We start from the raw sequence: 21,545 nt of genomic DNA on the forward strand, positions 1-21,545 counted from the left end.
TGATATAAGACCTGAATCCATAAAGTACATAGAGGAAAATGTAGGCAGAACTCTCCTTGACATTGAAGCTAAAAGCATCTTCAAGAATGAAACACCACTTACCAAGCAAGTGGAAGCAGAGATAAATAAGATGGACAACATTAACTAAGAAGTTTCTACACCTCAAAGGAAATGATAACCAGGATACAAAGACAGCTACAGAATGGGAAAAATTATTTACCCAACACTCAACTGATAAGGGGTTAATATCCAGGATATGTAAGGTACTTGTAGAACTTCACAGGAAACTTCTTCAAGGAAGAACTGCAAATGACCAAGAGACATATGGGGAAAAAAAGAACAACTAATCATCAGGGAGATGTAAAAGAACAATAAGATATCACCTCATACCACAGAGACCGGCAAACATTCAAAAGAACAAGAACAACTTGTGCTGTCGCAGATGTGGGGAGAAAGGGACTCTCATTCATTGGTAGTTGGAATGCTGACTAGCCCTGCCTTTTTTTTTTTGGAAAGCAATATGGACGATTGAGCTTCCACATGACCCAGCAATACCACTCCTGGGAATATACCTTAGAGATCCAAAGACAATGCAGAAAGGTTACCTGTTCTCCTGTGTTCATTTCAACACTATTCACAGTGGCCAGAATCTGGAAAAATCACAAGTGCCCAAGAACAGATGACTAGATAAAGAAACCACAATATATCTACACAATGGAATGTCATACAGCCACTAAGAAAAAGGAAATCATGAAATTTGCTTATACATAGAAGGTCATGGAGAGTATTATGCCAAGTAAAATGAATCAGAGGGAGAGGGACAGATATAGAATTATTGTTTTCACAGGATATTTAAAAAAAAAAAACAGTATGAGTAGTATGAGAATAGTACCCAAAGACAATAGAAATGAGAGCTAGGAGTACTAGCCTGTTGTAGGAAGATTGCCAAAAAGGGTGGTGGCAGAGAGAGGAGAGTACAGTTAAGATAAAGAAGGAACCACTATGACAATGATAGCTGGAAATGATCACTCTGGACAAGAACTGAGTTCTTAAAAGAGGTAAAATTATATGCATGATACCCTTTTAGTAACAGCATTGCAAACCACAGTGCCTAAAAATAAAAAGGGTAAAAGGAAGATAGAGAAGAAAAGTGTCTGCCATAGAGACAGAGTTGGGAGGGGGGTCCAGGGCAGGAGGGAAATTGGGTATTTTGGTGGCAAGAAATGTACACTGAAGACAGGATAGGTGTTGGAACATTGCATGACTGAAACTTAATAATGAACAGCTTTTTACTTGTGATTCAATAAAAGAATGCAAAGACCTCCCCACATCACCAAAACATAAATAATAATAATAATAATAATAATAATAATAATAATAAGTGAGGCAAGTGCTTAACCATAGAATTAACAAGGCTGAAAGCATGAGATCCAAACTGCAGTGACCGAACCTAAAAGATACCTGTCAGGGAGACAGTTAGGGTATGGAAGGGAAAGAGACGCATTAGTAGAGGGAAGTTGCATGGTGATGAGATAGGTATTGGAAAACTGTATGCCTAGAACTCAACTTCAAATAACATTGTAAATTATGATGCCCAAGTTTTGTTGTTTTTTTTTTTTTGGGTCACACCTAGCAATGCACAGGGGTCACTCCTGGCTCATGCACTCAGGAATCACCCCTGGCGGTGCTCAGGGGATCATATGGGATCTGGGATTTGAACCCGGGTCGGCCGAGTGAAAGGCGAACGCCCAACCGCTGTGCTATCGCTACAGCCCAATAAAAAGAAAGTAACAAGATATCCTTGTTACTTGTGAATCACAAATTTAGTACACAGATATATTTATAAACTATATCAAATTTTTTAACTCATTTTTTCTCACAAACATATTTCTCTTTCTAAATTGTCATCACCTCTTATAGAGACAAACCTAGCCTGACCTTGCAGATGAATAAAGGTACCCCCCAATATAGATATTATATTTGTTTAAATAGATGCATTTTCCATGATGTTCTTTTCTACATCCGTATTTGAATTTAGGGATCACATTTTTTTCTTGCATCTCTCTTCTAAAGAGGTATTAGATCCAAAATTAGCTTATAGCTATTAAACACTAACGTATTTATCAAGCTCATGCAACTCTAATGCTGTAGTCTTTTTACTTTAGCTCTTGCTATTTATGTCTTCTTTCCCCACTTTCTAAGAGATCCTGTGTACACCACCTGAGAAAATACCAAACGGGAAGTACTCCAATAGTCACAAGGAATCTTTTGAATATGGTGAGGTGGTGACTTACACTTGCAACCCTTCAGCTGGGCGAGATGAATACTCCCTTATTGGGATGAAGAGGCGTGTATGTTCTGGTGATGGAGATTGGACTGGCAGCCCTCCTCGGTGTGAAGGTAATAGTACTTCCTTTATTTCCTTCTTCATATTTGACTTCTATGGAAACACTATACGTAATTTTATTACCTAAAAGTAAACAAAGCCTCAAAAAACAAGAATTTAAAATCTATTTTTACCTACGACACAGTTCTCTTTATAGAAAATTATAGATTCAAGTCCTTGCAAAGTACACACTTTTAACATAGAGAAATGGTCTCTTGCCTAGAATTAAACCACAGAAAATTGATATTTTAAACTCTATTCATGACTTTCTGAAATACTCAATATAAACTTTTAAATGATTATCATTTGTTAAATATTAAAGAAGTTGGTTAAAATACAACTTAAATAAACCTATATAAATTAAATACCCATATAAATCAGATACACATGAAAGGCTTGTAGCGTAAAACCTGCCAATGCTAATTAAGGGTATTAAAGAAAACCTTGAATGGAGATGTCTAATGAATGTGTATTGAAAATTCCGTAAGATAGAAATCTCATTTCTAGCTTCATCTATAAATTAAATGAAACAAAATTTAAATTCTAATTATAAATTGATACACATAAACCAAATACTAGAATATTGTCAAAAACTTTGAAAAGCAATTAGAGGCAGCTCACAGCCACCATCCTCCTCCACTCCACCCCATGTCATCACAGTATAGCATCCTGGAGGTGTGGCTTAAGAGAAGAGCCTTATAAAGCAATGAAGAGACAGAGATTCTAGAATGGGGTTCTTATGTGGGTCCAGAGGATTTTTGCCACGAGTATACAGATAATTCAGTGGAATGATAGTACAGCAGGTAGGGTGCTTGCCTTGCACATGGACACCCAGTATTATGCACTGTATCACTGTCATCCCATTGCTCATCGATTTGCTCAAGTGGATACCAGTAACGTCTCCATTGTGAGTCTTGTTGTTACTGTTTTTGCATATTGAATACGCCATGGGTTGCTTGCCAGGCTCTGCCGTGCGGGCAAGATACTCTCGGTAGCTTGCCGGAATTTTTGAGAAGGACAGAGGAATTAGACCCGGGTAGACTGTGTGCAAGGCAAACAGCATACCGTTGTGCTATCGCTTCAGCACAGCACCCTATATATATCCCCCAAGTCTACCAGGAATACCCCAGTGCGGAGACAGGAACAGGCCCTCAGCACTGCATAGTGAAGCCTACTGTGCCTTCCCATATAACTCAGCAGTTCAAATAAGTGAAAACATGTTTACCAAAAATGCCTAGGTGTTCCTAGCAAGCAATTCTCAAAGTCCCCTGTAGGATAACATGGGTTTTGTACTTTTAGCCTTGCCACAGGGAACTTAGTTTACCTTAAAGCAATGTCCTTTCTGTATGGACACAGGAAGACAGTTAATATTATGCTTTGTAACTTGGGAGTTGATTAACTCCAATAATATTTACTCCTGGGCATCTGCTTTCTTGACTCAGTTGCCCTTAGTTCCTAGCACCCCAAAAGCAGGGTCCTGACGAGGGACAGAATGGACCCAGGGCAAGCTGTAAGCTACCCTGGCATCGAAATGGGCCAGGCCAAAGCGCTGCAATACTCAACTATAAGTTGAGAGCATGGTAATAGACAAATGCTGTCATGATCCAAAAGTAACGACAAGACTAGGACCCTGCTGGGGTTAGGAAGACTAACCTGACCTGAGGACTGTGGTCTGGAATATATAGTGAATGTCCTCAGGAAGATCCAGACTTTAAGCCTGATATATCTCTTACTGTGCTCATACAGAATGACATTGCTAGAAATATTAGAAGTAAATTTACTATAACTATTTAAGCGGATTACTAGCTGAGAAAGGAAGAAAGGGACACACCCTGACACACCCTTGTTTAGATCCCACCCTTGAGCAGATCTCCTAGTAGTCTGGAGTAATCTCCTTAGATGAGATTTTGTTAATCTCCTCAAGAAATGGTCTCACCCTTCTTTGTTGATTTGTTAATATTCAACTCACCTTTGTGTTAAGGCCCTATGTGATTGCTTTATAAACTAAAACTGTGGGGGGAAGAGACAAGAGACAGCAGAGACAGAAGAGGAGACAGCAGAGACAGAAAGAGGCAGCAGGACACAGACAGAAGAAGACACAGCAAGGAGAGGACAGAGGCAAGGCACAGAAGCAGAGGTAAAACAGAAGCAAGGAGAAGACACAGAAGCGGAGAGAGAAGACACAGAACCAAGAGAGAAGACACAGAAGCAGAGACAGAGAGCGATCAGAAGAGACCAGAGGAGACAAAGACAGAGACAGACAGAAGAGAGCACAGCGGCACACACAGAAGCAGAGTACAAGGAGTAGCCATCCCAATCTGGTCCATACACAGCGGTTTGAGAGAACCGAATGTGAGCAGCACGCACTAAAGAAAACCGCCCCAAGAGCCCTCAAACAACACAACATGTACCTCATCACCCCCTCCTAGCGCGCGCCTTTGTAATTCTTACAGTCCCCCATCTCCAGCTAGTAAATCATTCTTGCAGATGGTGGGCAGACAACTTGTGCAGATCCCTGTAGTGCAAGAACACACCTCCTGATCTGTTACAAAGTGGGGATGGACCTCAGATCCACTGTCCAGAGGAAAACAGGCTTACAGAACGCCCATAAGTATACTTTGCATAACTGTCCTAGTCTTGTTCTCAATGTACTATTTTGAACTGTTTACTCTCTTGTGTTGAGACCAATTTATGTTCATCTGGAATTTTTCAACTTTTCAGTGGTGAAATGTCCATATCCAGATGTACCCAATGGAAAGTCAAGATCAATAATTCCAAACAAACGTAACTACAACACAACGGTTTCATTTGACTGCAACCCAGGTTTTGTCCTACAAGGCAGCAACATAATCAGGTGTGACGAGGACAGTAGCTGGAAGCCCCCAGTACCAACGTGTGTTCCAGGTATCAAGACCATTGCTTTGACTTTGTCAGTGACATTGGAAGGGAGAATTTTACTAATTAAGTCTGTTTTGTGTTTTTTTTACATGTATTGGACAGATCTGTCTAAGACAGATGTCTGACCTAAAAGTTATATAGGATTGTGCTGTGTTGATTTTGGGAATTTAAAAGATAGGGAATTAGCATATTATGTTGGGGAACAGTTTTCCCCCCAATGGACACATTGTGCACCACCGGGTCCGGGCAGATGTGGGGCGAAAGATGACGGGCACGTGGAGAAACACCCTCCGGGAGCAGGTGATGGCTGTTCACTTTATTGCCAGATACACACATATTTTACTGAGGGTCTCGGCTTGCAAGAGTCCAGTCACATGAAGTTCAGCATTTCTGGCCTATCACCGCTCCTTCTCTGCAATGTCCCGGTCCAATCCCAGTCAGTGCTAAGTGCTGCAGTTAGGGTGACTTGCTAAGCATACGTGACAGTTTCTGTACCTAGGGCTCATATGACTAGGAGGTCGAGGCGCAAGGCCAACATCTGGTACTGGCTGACACCCTGTACTTGCCAACTTTGCCAGATACTTCTTACGAGGCTTTGCTTCTGGGCAGCTGTGCAAGGTCAGGTCTTATCTGCACCAGTGTCTGTCACCCTGCTCCACAATATTAGTTTATCACATTTGCATTTCTATGAAAAAAAAATGGATAGCAGCAACATTTTCCAGACAGGTTCATTATAAATGTTTAAATTCATACGATGGAGAGAAGGAATGCTTCCTTAATCCCGGATCTTTAATGGATAATGTTATGTTTCCCGTTGCTCACTGCTTTCAGTACTAAACCACCAATACAATAAACTACCATTCAGGCATTAGTAAATTGCTCCATTCATTTTTGCCGCACTTGGCAGTGCTCAGGAGTTTCTCTTGAGTCAGTGCCCCGGCTTCTCTCTGGGAAGTGCTTGGGACTCTTCAGTGCCAGGGGTTGAACCTCGGCCTCCTACATGGCTCCTGTGAGCCATCGTTCTCCTAAAGAAGCCTGTTCAGCATTGGAGAACGGCAATGGTATGCCAATTATGGACGTGCCGCCTCATGAGTAGTTGCACAGTGATTTTTGTATTTGTGATTCTCTGAGATGAGAGTGGTTAGCTGAGAAGAGTTTCTGTGCTGGTTAGTTCCCTCTCAGAGAGCGCAAAGCTGCCCCCCTGGAGGGAGCAGGCCTGGGTGGGATGCCTTTGAGGCGCTTGGCTCAGTACGTGAGCACCAAGTTCATCACCAAGGTCAGTACAAGTGAGGAGGAAGGTTATGGCGTCTGATTTAATGGGCATGTTTTCTGGGTCACCCACTTTGCTCTTTCATTCATGCTCAGGGGCATTGTGGACACCTGTATAGGCTGCCTCCAGCTCCTGGACTGGGTTTCATTCCTGCAGTACAGCCCATGTAGCATTCTCCTACGGTCCCACTACACCCAGGAAGTTGTGCTGCCTCCAGAAACTTCCAGTATTTCTGTGTATTCCTCCCACCCCCTCACACCATCACTCTCTTTCTACACGCTTTCTGTTCAATGGAGCTGATTTTCATGGACCCAAAGGGCAGGGAAAGTCCTGGTATACTGAAATGATGGGACAGTTTCTTGTGGGGACGACTGCCAGCTTCCCTGCCTGAGGCTTTGGAGGTAGGGAAGGAGGTCTCTCCCCTCGAGGGCTGCTCTCCAGCTTTCCCTTGGTGCGGCAGACAGGAGAGAGCAGGGCACGGGTTGGGGTTTCATGGCTCTGCTTGCTCCAGGATGCCCCTTTCTGTGGGGGCCCTTGCCCTTGTTCAGTACACAGCAGAACTCAAAACGCACCCCACTGTCTGGCTTTCACCTTAGTTGAAAGCTTCCTGTCGCCCTAATATTTTACGGAATGAAGACGGTTCTCCCTGTTTCTGTAGTCACGTGACAGGACGCCTTCCTGCACTTGCATTTAGCCCTCAGGTACTTGTCTTAGGTGACTTGGCAGGAAGGAGAGGTGACTTTGGAGAACTGACAGCGTCCAGTTGCACATGAAGCGTTTGATCACTGACGTTTGAGTGGTGTTTATGTATTTGCTGAACTATTCCCGGTGGGGGGACCATGTGTTGCTGTAAAGTTCCTCTTGAAATGTTTTGTGCTGATAGTTGGTCGAAAGCCTGTCATGATTATATAGTTCATGTCTTTAAAATGCAGTGTCTGTAAGAGGACAGAATTATGGGACAGCGTATGAAAGAGGAGAAATTCTTGGGAGCATTTTTTGTAATTCAGTAAACTAACTTCCTTGTTTACTCAGGTTTTTTAAGGACTGATTATAGAGGACAACACCAAAGGGATTGACAGTAATTCATATGTAAGGCATAAACAAGTGTGCTAGGATTAAAGAACAGTATCTAAGGAATACCAAACAAACCATGAAAAGGGAATAAGGCTCTTCCCTGCATGTGACTAGGGCAGGCTCTATCCCTGCCACCCATATGGCCAGCAGTACCATGACCATCACTCTAAGCACAGAGCCAGCTTCACTTGCGTAGAGCTGGTGTGTCCCCAAAACCAAAATGGAAAAGGTACGGGTTTTGCATTATGACACTTGAGTGTTAAGAAGAAAGTGTGTTTACCCTGAACATATTTTTATGACTTGTTTTTAGTTCACGTTTTGGTTTTCCATTAAGAAAACAAAGCTCTGATGAAGAATCCTCTGTGTTCATTCTTAATCTATTGATGTAAATTGATACACAGGTTAAATTTTCTATACTACAGGGGATTACAAAGTTCAGATAGAATGTATTTTTTATTTTGAGCACTAGCTGATATCTTTAAGTAAAAAGTAAGGGAGGGTTCATCGTTGTTCATTGATAAGGCTGATAATGGAATCTGTATTTTCTAGGTTCCAAGCCAAAAGTTACTACCCCGACTCAAGCTTCAAGAGATCCCAGTTCAGTAAATCATTATTCTACCAACGTTTTTAAGAGTTGTATAAATGATGCCCTATATTTTCTTTAATTTTATGAAGCTGACCATTTTTTGTTTACTATTGTTCTGTCTTTGCTCGGTTGGTTTTCTTTTTTTAACTTTTATTTATTATTTTATTTGACTTTCGAGTCACACCTGGCTCTGCTCCGGGGTTACTCCTGGCTCTGCATTCAGGAATTACTAATGGCAATGTTCGCCCAACCATATGGGATGCTGGGAATCGAACCCGGGTCAGCTTTGTGCAAATGCCCTACCCTCTGTGCTATTGCTATCAGCCCCTGTTTTGTTTCTGTTTTTGTTTTTGTTTTTAATTTCTGTTGTGTTGTTGTTGTTGTTTTAAAGAAAAATTTAGGTTCTGGCCTGGAGCAGGGACAGTGCTTACTCTGCTCGGGGCCTACCGTCATTGTCAGATCCCCAGCACCCCTCTGTGGGAAGCACCAGGACTGCATTCTCAGCACCAGCAGTTCAAACACATAAAAACATCCAGTTCCTAATTTGGACAGTTAATTAAGAATCGAGGCCCAGTTGGTATGAAGTGCACCTTTTTTGTTGTTGTTGTTAAAGTAGTAAGTTTTATTTTCAGATTTTTTTAGTATACTATTGGTATACTAAATAGCATGCTATTTAGTATACTATTAAGTATAAATACTTCTGATAATTTTCATTTTCCTAAGTAGACTACAATGATAAATCTGTGAATTTTTAAACATTTGTTAGCAGTAAAGGTGAATTCTCCTGCTGTCTTGCTCCATCCCTGAGCGTGGGCTGTCCCAGTGAGCACAGTGCCATTTCCTTTTCCCTGATGGCGGTTATGTGTGTGATCTGTGCTCACACACCAGAAAGGAAGAGTCTGGGCAGCTCTTTTCGTTCCTTCTGAGACTCAGTGGCATCAGCTGCTCATGCTTCTCAGAGATTTGCCGTTTTCCCACTTATGTCCTGCATTATGGTGGCAAGTCACTTTGGTCTGAGCCTGGAATAACAACTATATATGTTTTATACTATCTATGTTTAAATTATGTATACCTAATAATACTTGATATGGTTTTAGAGTAACATAATGTGTTACTCTTTCTCTCTTGGGCAACTTTCTTTTCTCATCTGGTTTTCAAGGGCCCAAAGAGCAGGGAAAGTTCTTGCTTACCAAAATGAAGGGATAACTTTTCTGTAAGGACGACTGCAAGCTTCCCTGCATGAGGCCTTGGAGTTGGGGGGAGGAATACCCTCTTCCCCTCTCGCACATTGATGGTTGTTCCAGTCTCATTCATGCTCATGGATTTGCTGAAGTGGTCCCAGTGGGCAACCACACAGTACTATAAGGTTCCTCTTTCATTACGTCCCTCTCTGTTTGGGGGATGAGTATAACATTTGCTTCATTAAATGCTGGGGACTATGTCTGTTTTTTCGATTTCCTGAAAGAGCCTGAGAAGGATTGGCAGTAGTTCTTCTTTGAAAATTTGAAGGAACTCACTTGTGACCCCACCTGGGCCTAGGCATTTGTTTTGGGGAGACTCCTGGATTATGTCCTGGATTATGGTGGCAACCATAAACCATTTTGATTTTTCAATAGTGACAGTCTCTTCAGCTGTTCCACATCTCCTTGGTTCAGCTTTAGAAGGTTATAAAAGTTCAAATATTTATTGATTCCCTCTAGATGGTCTTGTTTCATGGCATAAAGACTTCCAAAGTAATCCCTGGTGATCTTTTGAGTTTCTGTGGCATCTGTTTTGACATCCCCCTTTCATTTCTGATTTAGTTTATTAGGGTTCTCTTTCTTTCTTTGGGAGTCTTGCTAGTGGTTTTTCTGTCTCATTTATTTTACAGAGAATCACCTCTTGGTTTCATTAATCTTTTCATTGCTTTTTGGATTTTAGTTTGTTAATTTCTGCTTTATGTTTAATTATGTCCTCCCTCCTACCTCCTTTGGGCTCCTTTTGTTGGTCATTTTCCTGTTTCTTAAGCTGTGCAGTTATTTTTGTGGCTCCTTTCTTCCCTCCTGAGAAATACTTGCAGAGCCATGAACTTTCCTCTTGACACTACCTGCCGTGTCCCACAATTTCTGGCAGTTCCAATTCTCATGCTTGTTTGTATCTAGGAATCTTTTGTTTTCCTCTCTGATTGTACATTTTGTACTACTGATCATTCAGTAGTGAGCTGCTTAATTTTTATGTGTTGGAGCTATTACTCCATTTCTGTTTATCATTAACTTCAGTTTTCAGAGTATTGTGATCTGAGGTGATTATGATATGATGAGATTATAATTGATATGATTTGTCTTAATGACTCTTTTGAGGTGTGTTTTGTGACCTAGCACGTGGTCTGTCTTGGAGAATGTATAAGGGCATTGGAGGAGAATGTGTGGGGTTGCAAATTCTGTATATATATGCTAAGCCCCCCTCATTCATTTCTTCCTTCAAAGTCAGTATTTCCTTGCTGAGTTTTAGTCTAGTTGATGAGACACTAAACCAATTAAAGAGGTGACAGAGAAGTGTTGAAGCCTCCAGCCATTACTGTGTTGCTCTCAATGTCTTCAAGTCTGTTGGCAGTTTTAAGTATTGTGCTAGTCCCTCGTTTTGGCACAGAGATGCTTAAGCATTGAGTTCTTCCCAGTGTGCATTTGCCTTGATCCCGTGATCATTAAAAATGACCACTGTCTCATAACTCCTTAAGCCTGAAGTCGATGCGGTCCCATGTACGTATGGCCACCCTGGCCTTTTTATGGGGGTTGTTTGCTTGAAATACTGTCTTCCAACCTTTAATTTCAACCTTTGATTCTGTCTTTGTCCTTACTATTCAAATATTTCTTGTAGGCCGCAGATATTTTAATCAAGTGTTCTAATGCATCCTGGTACTCTCTGTCTCTTTGTTGATGCATGTAAGCCATCGATTGACATTGAGTCAGATTATTATTATGGATGTTTTTGTCATCTTTCTGCAGAAGCTTGGTGTGTTTGAAATTTATCTTGTCTTAAAGTAGCCTCTTCAGTTCTGCGAATCTATGAAGTTCCTGATCTGTTGTTTATCCGTGAACTTTTGTTTTGTTCCTTCAAATCTGAAGGAAGTCTGACTGGGTTCAGTATTCTTGGTAAGGCGTTCATTTCATTGAGTTTTTTAAATTACATCCCTCCACTGACCTCAGACCCAGAGGGTTGATACATCTGCTGCAAATCTTAAGGCCGCTCTTCTGCATGTGATTTTCTTTGTTGATCTTTCTGCTTTCAGTTATCTTTGCTTTCTTCACTGCAGTATTTTTATTTGTTATCTCTTTTAGCTGACTTCTTATAATATAGAATTATAAGAATTTCTACCGCACAGCGGGTAGGAAATTTGCCTTGCACACGACCAACCTGGGTTCGATTTTTCCGTCCCTCTCAAAGAGCCCGGCAAGCTACTGAGAGTATCCCTCCCTTGGCAGAACCTGGCAAGCTACCTGTGGTGTATTTGATATGCCCAAAACAGTAAAAACAAGTCTCACAATGGAGACATTACTGATGCCCACTCGAGCAAATCGATGAACAGTGGGACAGTGCTATCTCTTTTAGCTAGTACCCCTCAGACCTCTTGAAGCAGTCTTTTAGTGTGAAAACTTCTGGGGGCTAAACTGGTAGCACAGCGGGTAGGGTGCTTGTCTTGCATGCAACCAAGACAGGTTTGATCCCCAGCACCCCAAAATATCCTCCAAGCCCACCATGAGTAATTCCTGAGCACAGAACCAGGAGTAACCTTTGAGCACAGCTGGTGGGGCCCAAATGGCAAAATCTGGAAACTTCTCAGTGGTGATTTGACTACTTCTTCTTTTTCAGAATTGCCTTCCTGGGACTCTGGGACCCCTAATGAGTCTTAAATTCTTCCTCTTGAATTCATCCCAGGGTTCTCTTGTCTGTTGCTCATTTATTTTGAGTCCTTGTTTCCATCTTCTGCTGTTTTCTGGGGGTTTTCTGAGTCTCATCTTGGAGCTCACTGATATTTTTCTCTGCTGCTGATGCCTTTTGTTGAGTTTTTCATTTCCCCTACCCCTACGAGTTCTTAAGTTCTCTTTTCTGCCTTAGCTTTCTGATTTCTGCTCTCATATCCTCTTGTGTTTAAGTGACTATTTGTTCTGGTGTTTCTTTGTACTCTGTAAACATCCTCAACCTCTCGAAACTTCTTATCTCAGAGGTTATATGTAGCTGGTTGTTACTGGTTGAGTCTTCATGGCTACCATCTTCACTCACTAAGCATGGCAGAGTTCTTTCCCACTATTGCAATTTATTGCCAGAGTGCAAACTGTGCTTTCTTTGTGTTGTGGTTAAGGGGGATATTGCGCAGTGGCATTAGCAGCTTCTCACTTCAGGAAGGCCCGAAAGTCCTCTTGTCGCTTTAGGGAGAGTTGCCCTCACAGACCCCAGTGTTCACAGGTCATCTTTGAATATTTGTGCAGGGAGAAGAAGCTGGGCAGGACTTTCGGCACACCTGGGAGGAGCTCAGTGTGTTGGTAGCCTTTGGCACTCTCAGCCGAGCTGTCCCATGGTGACCAGAGGTTCCCTCAAAGGCCCATGACCTCCTCCAGGATTTTGTTTTCTAAGTTAGAAGTCTGACTTCCATCAACTGTTATTTTTAGGATTAATTATAAAGAACTGCATGGAAATATTCACTAGCAATTTAATCATGAAGCAGACATCAGCGTGCTTATAAGAAAAGTGTCATCTAAGAATTAGCAAGCAAAAAAGAGAAAGTGGGGACCAGAGGTACCATAAAATAGAGCCAGACATTTGACTGGCATGTGGCTAATGCAGGTTCTGTCCCCATCACCTCATACGGTCCCCGAGCACCACAAGGCATCACTCCTAAGCACAGAGCCAGGAATGGCCCTTGGGCAGAGCTGGGTGTGTCCCCAAAATCAAAACTGAGAAGGTATAAAATTGCAGCATGGCACTTGAGTATTAAGAAAATATACATTATATATATATTATGCTTTATGTTTTTAGTTCACATTTTGGATTTCCATTAGGAAGACAGAGTTCTAGTGAAGAGTCCATGTCCATTCTCAATCTACTGATGTAATAAAAATATGCAGGTTAAATACCCTGTAATGTAGAACTGCAAAGTTCAAGTAGTATGTGGGTCTTTTTTTTTTTTTTGACGTGGGGGGCGGTGGGGGGGGAGTTGTTGGTTTTGTTTGTTTATTTGGGGCCACACTCAGCAGCGGTTAATCCTGGCTCTGCACTCAGGAATTACTCCTGACAGTGCTCAGGGAACCATGCAGATACCAGGATTGAACCGGGTCGGCTGCATGCAAGGCAAATGCCCTAACTGCTCCTAGTATATGTGTTTTTAATTTTGAGCACTACCTGATAATGTTTTTAAAGTGAAAAGTAAACTTAAATGTATAATTGCATATTGATAAAACCAATACATAGAATCTGTATTTTTCTAGGTTCCAAACCTACATCTGCTACTCCAACTGCTACTTCAAGAGTGCCTGGTACAGTAACTCATTATCATTCTTACATTATTAAGAACAATATAAACGGGGCTGGAGTGATAGCACAGCGGTTAGGGCGTTTGCCTTGCACGCAGCCAACCCGGGTTCAATTCCCAGCATCCCATATGGTCCCCTGAGCACCGCCAGGATGATTCCTGAGTGCAGAGCCAGGAGTAACCCCTGTGCATCGCTGGGTGTGACCCAAAAAAGCAAAAAAAAAAAAATCAAGAGCAATATAAATGATGCTCTGTTCCTTTTCCTGTGAGGCTGTACATCTTTTGTTTAAATTTGCATGTCTTGGCCCGTTTTTTTTAAAAAAAAACTTTTATTTTCTGGGATGGAGCAATATGGTGGAATTGTAAGAACAGGAAATAATACAAACCTAACAATTTTACAAAGACCACTGAAGCTTCCAGCAATGCAAATTTTAGGTCTCAGAGAGAGAGAGAGAGAGAGAGAGAGAGAGTAGTGGGTCAGGCAATGGCTTTGCACATGGTTTACTTCAGTTCAATCCCCCTGTGGGTCCAGCAAACATTGTGGATCAAAATGCCGTTGTGGGACAAAATTCAAACAAAGACCAAAAGCATTCAAGGTCTACAATACCTGTGTTCTTACTTTTGGAGAGCTAATTAAAAATTAAAGCCCCGTTTGTATATAATGTGTCAATTTTTTTTCTAGATATTTTTTGTCTACTAGTACCTAGTAAATTTTTGTTTCAGAGTTTTATATTATTCTGTTGGATAAAAATGCTTTTTATAACTTTCATGCACCAAAGTAGACTTTGACAAAAAAAATCTGTCTTTCAAACTTTCATTAGGAAGCAGTAAAGGGTGAATTCTCCTCCTCTCTCTGCTCCATTGCCCGAGCTGTCATGGTGCCAGGTGTCATTTCACTGTGTGCGTGTGTATGTGGTTTGGTCTTCATGCCTGTGGCTCTTTCCCTTTTTGTGAAACCGAATGAGAGTATGCTGGTCAGGCTACTCAGAGACTTGCAGATTTCCTAGTTAAGGTCCTAGATTGTTACTGCTTTTTACTTTGCCCAAACATGGAGTGACAAAGTGTGCGTGTGTGCGTGTATAGGGGCATGTGTGTGCGTGCACGTCTACCTGTATTTATTGCATAATATGCTTCCATTATTTAAAATACATTATTTTAAATACATTATTTTGTCTCTCTCTGGACCTTTTGTTTTTCAACACAAGCTGATTTTCATGGGCCTACAGGCAGGGAAAGTCCTCACTTATTGAAATAAAAGGACAGTTTCTTGTAGGGATGACTGCTAGCTTCCCTGCGTGAGGCTTTGGAGGTGGTGAAGGGATTCTCTCCCTATTGAGGGCTACTCTTTGGATTTCTTTGCTGCAGCAGGCAAGAGAGAGCAGGGCATGGGCAGAGCCAGTGCCTGGCTCCCATGTTGAGCTTGGGGCCCTCCATCGGCTCTAGTCACTCAACTACCCCTTTTGATGGGGGTTCCTATGCCTTGTTCAGTACACAGCTAACTCACAACCAGTGTCACTGTTTTTTCCACTTTAGTTACCTGCTTCCTCTCACCCTAGTGTTTCACGGAAAGGAGGGGGTTCTCCCTGTGTCCGTGGTCATGTGACAGGATGCCTTTCTACAGCTGCTGTCAGTCCCAGGGTCCTGGCAGCTGCCCTACTATATCAGGTGGCTGTGGGGGTGGACAGGAAGAAGAGCTGACTTTGGTGGACCAATGATGTCCTGTTGGATAGGAAACGTTGCTGAACTGGGCCTGGGGGACACCAGGTTAGTATAAAAAAAAAAATGACTAAGAAATACCAAGCAAAAATGAGAGAGGCAGGACCAGAGAGAGAGCAGATGGGAATAAGGCACTTTCCTCGCATGTGGCTGATGCAGATTCTATCCCTGTCACCTCATGCACCAGGCATAACCCCACCCCACCGCCCCCCAAAGGCATAGAGACAAGAATAGCGCTTGGGCAGACCTGGGTGTGTCTCCAAGTCCAAAAAAGATAAGGCATAAATTTTGTAGTATGACACTTGAGTGTTAAGATAATGTATTTACCCTGGATACATATCTTTATATTTTTAGCTCAAACTTTGGATTTCTATTAGGAAGACAAAGTTCTAATGAAGATTCCTCTTCTATTCATTGTTAACATATTGGTGTAAATAATGTAAGATTAAGTCCCCTATACTGTAGAATTGCAAAGTTCAAGTAGTATGTGTATTATTAATTTTGAGCGCTAGTGATATTTTTAAGACTAAAAACTGAAAATGGGCTCATCGTTGTGTATTGATCAAGCTGGTAAATGGAATTTGTGTTTTTCTAGGTTCAAAGCCTGCAGTTTCTACCCTGACACCAGCTTTAAGAGATCCCAGTTCAGTAACTTACCATGTTTATGTTGTCAAGATTACTTTTCTTTTATTTCTCTGCGGCTAGACTTTTTTTTTTTTTTTTTTTTTTTTACAATTGTATTGTCTTTGCTCTGTTTTATAAAAATTGAGGTTCTGGGCTAGACCAGTAGTACAATGGGCAGGTGGAGTTCTTACCTCTCTGCACCCAGCCTTGCACCTGGTTCGATCTCTGACACTCCATATGTCTCCAGATTACTGCCAGGGGGGCCGGAGCGATAGCACAGCGGGTAGGGTGTTTGCCTTGCACCTGGCCGACCCGGGTTCGATCCTCGGCATCCCATATGGTCCCCCAAGCACCGCCAGGAGTAATTCCTGAGCATCGCTGGCTGTGACCCAAAAAGCAAAAAAAAAAAAAAAAAACGAACAGATTACTGCCAGGATGATCTTGGAGCACCAATGGATGTGGCCCAAAAATCAAACAAAACTAAACAGAATAATTATGTTGTTATTTTTTGAGAGTTAAGTAAAAATTAAGCCCTGTTAGTATGAAGTGTGCTGTTCTTTCTAGATATTTTTTTGTTTACTTTTACATAGTAGTTTTTGTTTTAGATTTTTAGTGTACTATTGAATACAGACACTTATAACTTTCATGTACCAAAGTAAACTAAAATAAATCCTTGAACTTCAAACATTCAGCAGTAAGCAGTAAAGGGTGAATTCTGCTGTCTGTCACTGTCCCAGTGCACTTAGTTCCCGGTGTCCTTCACCTGTTTGTGCGCCTGTGTGGTTTGGGCTTCAGGCCTGCGGCTCTTTCCTTTCTTCTGAAACTGAATGGCATCGTGCCGCTCATGCTTTTCAGACTTGCAGATTTGCCACTTAAGGTCCTGGGCTGCAGTTTCCTTTCATTTGGTCTCACCCTGGAAGGAGAGTTCTAGTCTCTCGCCCCTCCTAAGAGTGTCTCTGCACAGAATTCTCCCTTCCTGAGATGCTGGGATGCGTCCGTCTCTTTTGTGGTGGTTCCATCTTGTACAGGCTGAATCTCCTCCCCCATGACAAAACCACAGACACATAACCCACGTTGCATGGCTGCTTTCTGTCTCGTCTACCTCTCAGAACCCCTTCTTTTCCAGAGCTGAATCTGTTCCATTTTACGCACTTCGTTTCTTGTTACCATTTAAAGCCTCCGTGCAGCGCTTGATGGCTCTTTTGTGAATTCATTCATCTGTTGGCTGACGTTCTGGCTGTTTCCACCTTCTCAGAATCATGGTTCTCTATTGTCATTTTAGAATCTAATCTTCCCTCATGGTGGATGTGTGTACAGATGTGTGTGTGTGTGTGTATACTCCTCTGGAGCTGGAGTGACTGCCTGTTCTGTGGCCGTTGTGGCTCCCTGTACCAGTCCCTGAAGCTGGCCCAGTTTACCTTCCCAGCACAAGTACCAAGGTTCAGATTCTCATGTCTTCAGCAGCTTGGTATTTTCTTTCTTTTGCTTTCTTTTTTTCTTTTTAAATTACAGCTGTCGGACACGTGGGAAATACATCTCCTTGTAGTTTTTCATCACAGTTCCCTACTTATGGAGTTCAGTTTTAACTATTTTTTCTTTTTTTGTTCTTGCATTTGGAGCAGGGTAGAAGTGCATTAGCAGATCCATCCTGAAACTTATCCTGTTTTCTGACACATTTTCTAGTTTCAGAATCAGAAACTACAGTTAGTAGGATCAGAAAGACAAATTCCTGATCCATTTATTTTGAACTGATTTTGTGTTTCTGTGTTGGGATGCTTGTGGGTGTCCAGATTTTTAAGAACCATCAGTCGAAAAGTTATTCTTCCATGTTAATCTTCTTATGGAATTCATTCTCTCTCTCTCTCTCTCTCTCTCTCTCCCTCCTCTCCCTCCCTGTGTGTGTGTGTGTGTGTATGTTAGATGGTTCATTTCTCTGCCTTTTGTTCTCTTTCATTGATCTGTGTGCTGTTTTTTATGCTGTGCTGGTCATTGTTTATTATTGTGGCTTAATAGCAAATTTAAACAAAAAATCATCAGTCCTCTCTACTTTCTCTCAATTGTCTTGGCTATTTCCAATACCTGTGGAGTGCATGTGCATGTTAGGGTGAAATATTTATATATGCAAAAAGTACCATCTGATGCTGGAGAGACAGAAAATGGTTAAGGCCCTTGCCTACTTGCCTTGTTCAATCCCCAGATTCTGCCCCCCCGCCCCCAGACCTGCCAAGAGTGATACCTGCGTGCAGAGCCTGGAGTAAGCCCTGACTGAGCACAGCAGGGTATGGCTCCCCCCACAAAAACAAAAAAGCACCATCAGGATTTTTAGTGGCAGTAACATTTAATCTATTGGTTACTATATGTATTATATTCATTTTAACATATTTAATCTTCTAATGGTGCATAGATGATGAAGATAGAAACTGCAGGCAGTGAGCCACATCTATTCAAGCGTAATTGTCCGATTCGCTTGTTAGGCACTCGAATGAATCAGTGCTCATGGCCAACATCAAACATCCAACTACGATGAAGAAGAAATTGAGAAGTTCTACATGGAACTGGAGAAGTTCTATAAAGAAGACCCCACCTTCTACAATATCATTCATGATTTTAATGCCAAGATAGGACTGAGAAGGTCACCCAAAGAACTCCACATTGGATCCCATGGCCTACAATGGAACGATCGGGGTGAGAGACTGTCTGAGTTCATCATGTTGACCAAGACCATCCATGGTAACTCACAGTTCCAGAAGGCCAAATCTTAACATTGGACATGGGAATCTCCCGGAGGACAATTCCACAATGAAATTGACCACATATTCATTCAAAGGTTTTGCCTGACCGATGTCACTGTTGTCCCAAAATTCCAAACAGGATCGGACCACCATCTCCTTCATGCAAAATTCTATTTCACAGAGCAGGGAGAAAGGACTGCAGAGTTTAAGTTTAAGAAGGGAACTCCCAGAATGACCACGAACTGGGAGCTCTTTGGCACTATTGTGGCAACATGGGAAGATGTCATCCTTGACAACATTGACAATACGATTTACTGGTTCAGCACCTCCATGATTGTGCAAGGAACGCTGAGAGTAGAAAGCCACAAAAAGATGCCTGTCTGGAAACTCTTGAGCTCATTCATCATCGTGGTTTAGCACGAGCCTCAGGCAATCACAAGCTAATGTCTGAGCTCGCAAAGCTGTGCAGAGAAGCAATAAAGGAAGACCTCAAAGAGAGAAGAGCAGCAGTGTTAGCCGATGCGGCAGAAGCCAGGAATGATCAATGATCAATTCTCAATGATCGCCTGTCCTTCGCCACCTACAAGACCAAGATGACTGCCCTCCGACGTCCCGATGGATCTATCACATCTTCCAGAAAGGCAATGAAGAGTATTATTCACAACTTCTACTTGGATCTCTATGACAGCCATGTCCATCTGCCCACATACCAAATTCTGCAGGATGGATATGTCGTTCCCAATGTCCTCCCTTCCGAAATCCAGCATGCCATTTTGTTGTAAAGACGTGTACAGCACCCGGTCCAGACAAGGTCAGACCCGAACACCTGAAGAATCTGCCTCCAGTACTCGTAAATACACTGGCTCGGCTCTTTACATGCTACCTATCTGAATGCAAGGTTCTATCCCAGTGGACAACCAGCAGGACCATTCTGTTGTATAAGAAGGGAGACATCCATGACATCAGCAGCTATCGCCCAATCTGCCTGCTGTCTGGCTACAAGTTGCTAACTCGTGTCATCCTGAATAGGATAGGCAGAACACTAGATAAAGGACAACCATGAGAGCAAGCTGGGTTCCAAAAAGGATTCAGCATGATAGACCATATCCACACGGTGACCATACTCATTGAAGTTTCCCGAGAGTTCAAGATGCCACTCTGTCTAACGTTCATTGACTTAAAGAAGGCCTTCAATTCTGTTGAGACTGAAGCAGTCACTGAAGCCCTAGCTAAACAGGCCATTCAAACTCAGTATATCAAGATCCTCCACGAGCTGTATTATGGATTCATCACCAGGATCTCACCATTTTACAAGGAAGTGATCATTGACGTAAAGAGGGGTTCGCCAGGGTGATACCATTTCACCAAAAACTCTTCAGTGCCACCCTTGAGAACATCATGCGACAACTGGAATGGGAAGGAATGGGAATGAAGATAGACGGTCGGCAACTACACCACCTCTGCTTCGCTGATGACATCATTCTCATAACACCGAACATTAGCCAAGTGGCACAAATGCTGGCCGACTTCGACCTCAAGTGTGGAAAGGTCAGACTGCAGCTGAATCTAACAAGACTATGCTCATGAAAAACGAACTAGTCCCTGATGCTCCATTTGCTCTCAATGAAACAAACATCTCCAAATGCAGCAGCTATGTGTACCTGGATCGAGAACTCAACATGAGGAACAACTTGGCACCAGAAGTGCACAGGAGGAAAAGAACGGTGTGGAACGCCTTCAAGAGCATCGAAGAAGTGGTTAAGAGGATGAAGAACCTCCAACTCTGGGCACATCTTTTCGATTCCACCCTTCTTCCTGTACTAACATACACCTCAGAGACCTGGGCCCTGCGCAAACAGGATGAGAACGCTATTCGGGTATCCCAAAGAGGAATCGAAAAAGCTATGCTGGGAGTATCACGTCTCACTCAAGTGAGAGAAAGAATCTGAAGTTCTGACCTCCGTCGACGGTCAAGAATCAGGGACACTGTCTCGTTTTGCCAAAGCAAAAATCAAAAATCAGATGGGCCGGACATGTAATGTGATTTAGAGATGACCACTGGACTACAGCTGTTGCCGACTGGATTCCACAGGATGTCAAAAGACCACGTGGCTGTCCACCAACGAGATGATCAGACTTCTTTGTCAAAACCCTGAATGAATGGTTTGAGGCTCTTCCTGATCCTGGAGCGAGCAGATATCATTGGGCTACACTAGCACACAACGGGGACAAATGGAGACGCCAGTGCACCCGCTTGAGCAAATCGAAGATCAGTGGGATGACAAGTGACAGTCTTCTAATGCATGAACACAAAACATCTTTCGATTTATTTACATTTTAAATTTCTGTTTTCGTATATGACTTACTTCACTTGTAAAATACATTCTTTGGATTATTTATGTTGTATAGTATACAGAAACACAACTAATTATTGCACTTGGTTCTGTACTCTGCAACTTTGCTTAAAGCATTCACTAGTTGTCGCAGGGGTGTGTGTGTGTGTGTGTGTGTGTGTGTGTGTGTGTGTGTGTGTGTGTTCCTTGAATTATCCTTATGAAACACTCTATCATCTTGAATATAGGTTTATATGGTTTTTCTGTTTCCCCCTCCCTTTCCCCCCACCTCCCCAGACACACACACTCCACTTGCTGTCTTAGAAATCCTATGTTGTGTGCAGTTGAAACTACCCATTTTCAGAGCCTGCTTATGGGAACAATCTTAGATATCGGCCTGTTATGTGCCCCGGGCCTTCC

At 42.4% G+C, this 21,545-nt stretch overlaps 1 protein-coding gene across 1 annotated transcript in view; it reads left to right on the forward strand.

Annotated features, from left to right (window-relative positions):
- The window catches only part of CD46 (CD46 molecule), a 104,534-nt gene that overhangs the window by 74,421 nt on the left and 8,568 nt on the right, over positions 1 to 21,545 (forward strand). Inside the window, exon 8 of the mRNA XM_055124807.1 lies at positions 13,677 to 13,724. Within this exon, the coding sequence (XP_054980782.1) occupies positions 13,677 to 13,724 (48 nt within the window). The remainder of the gene's footprint in view (positions 1 to 13,676; positions 13,725 to 21,545) is intronic.

The sequence above is a fragment of the Sorex araneus genome, chromosome 2 (assembly GCF_027595985.1).
Source record: "Sorex araneus isolate mSorAra2 chromosome 2, mSorAra2.pri, whole genome shotgun sequence".
NCBI lineage: Eukaryota > Metazoa > Chordata > Mammalia > Eulipotyphla > Soricidae > Sorex > Sorex araneus.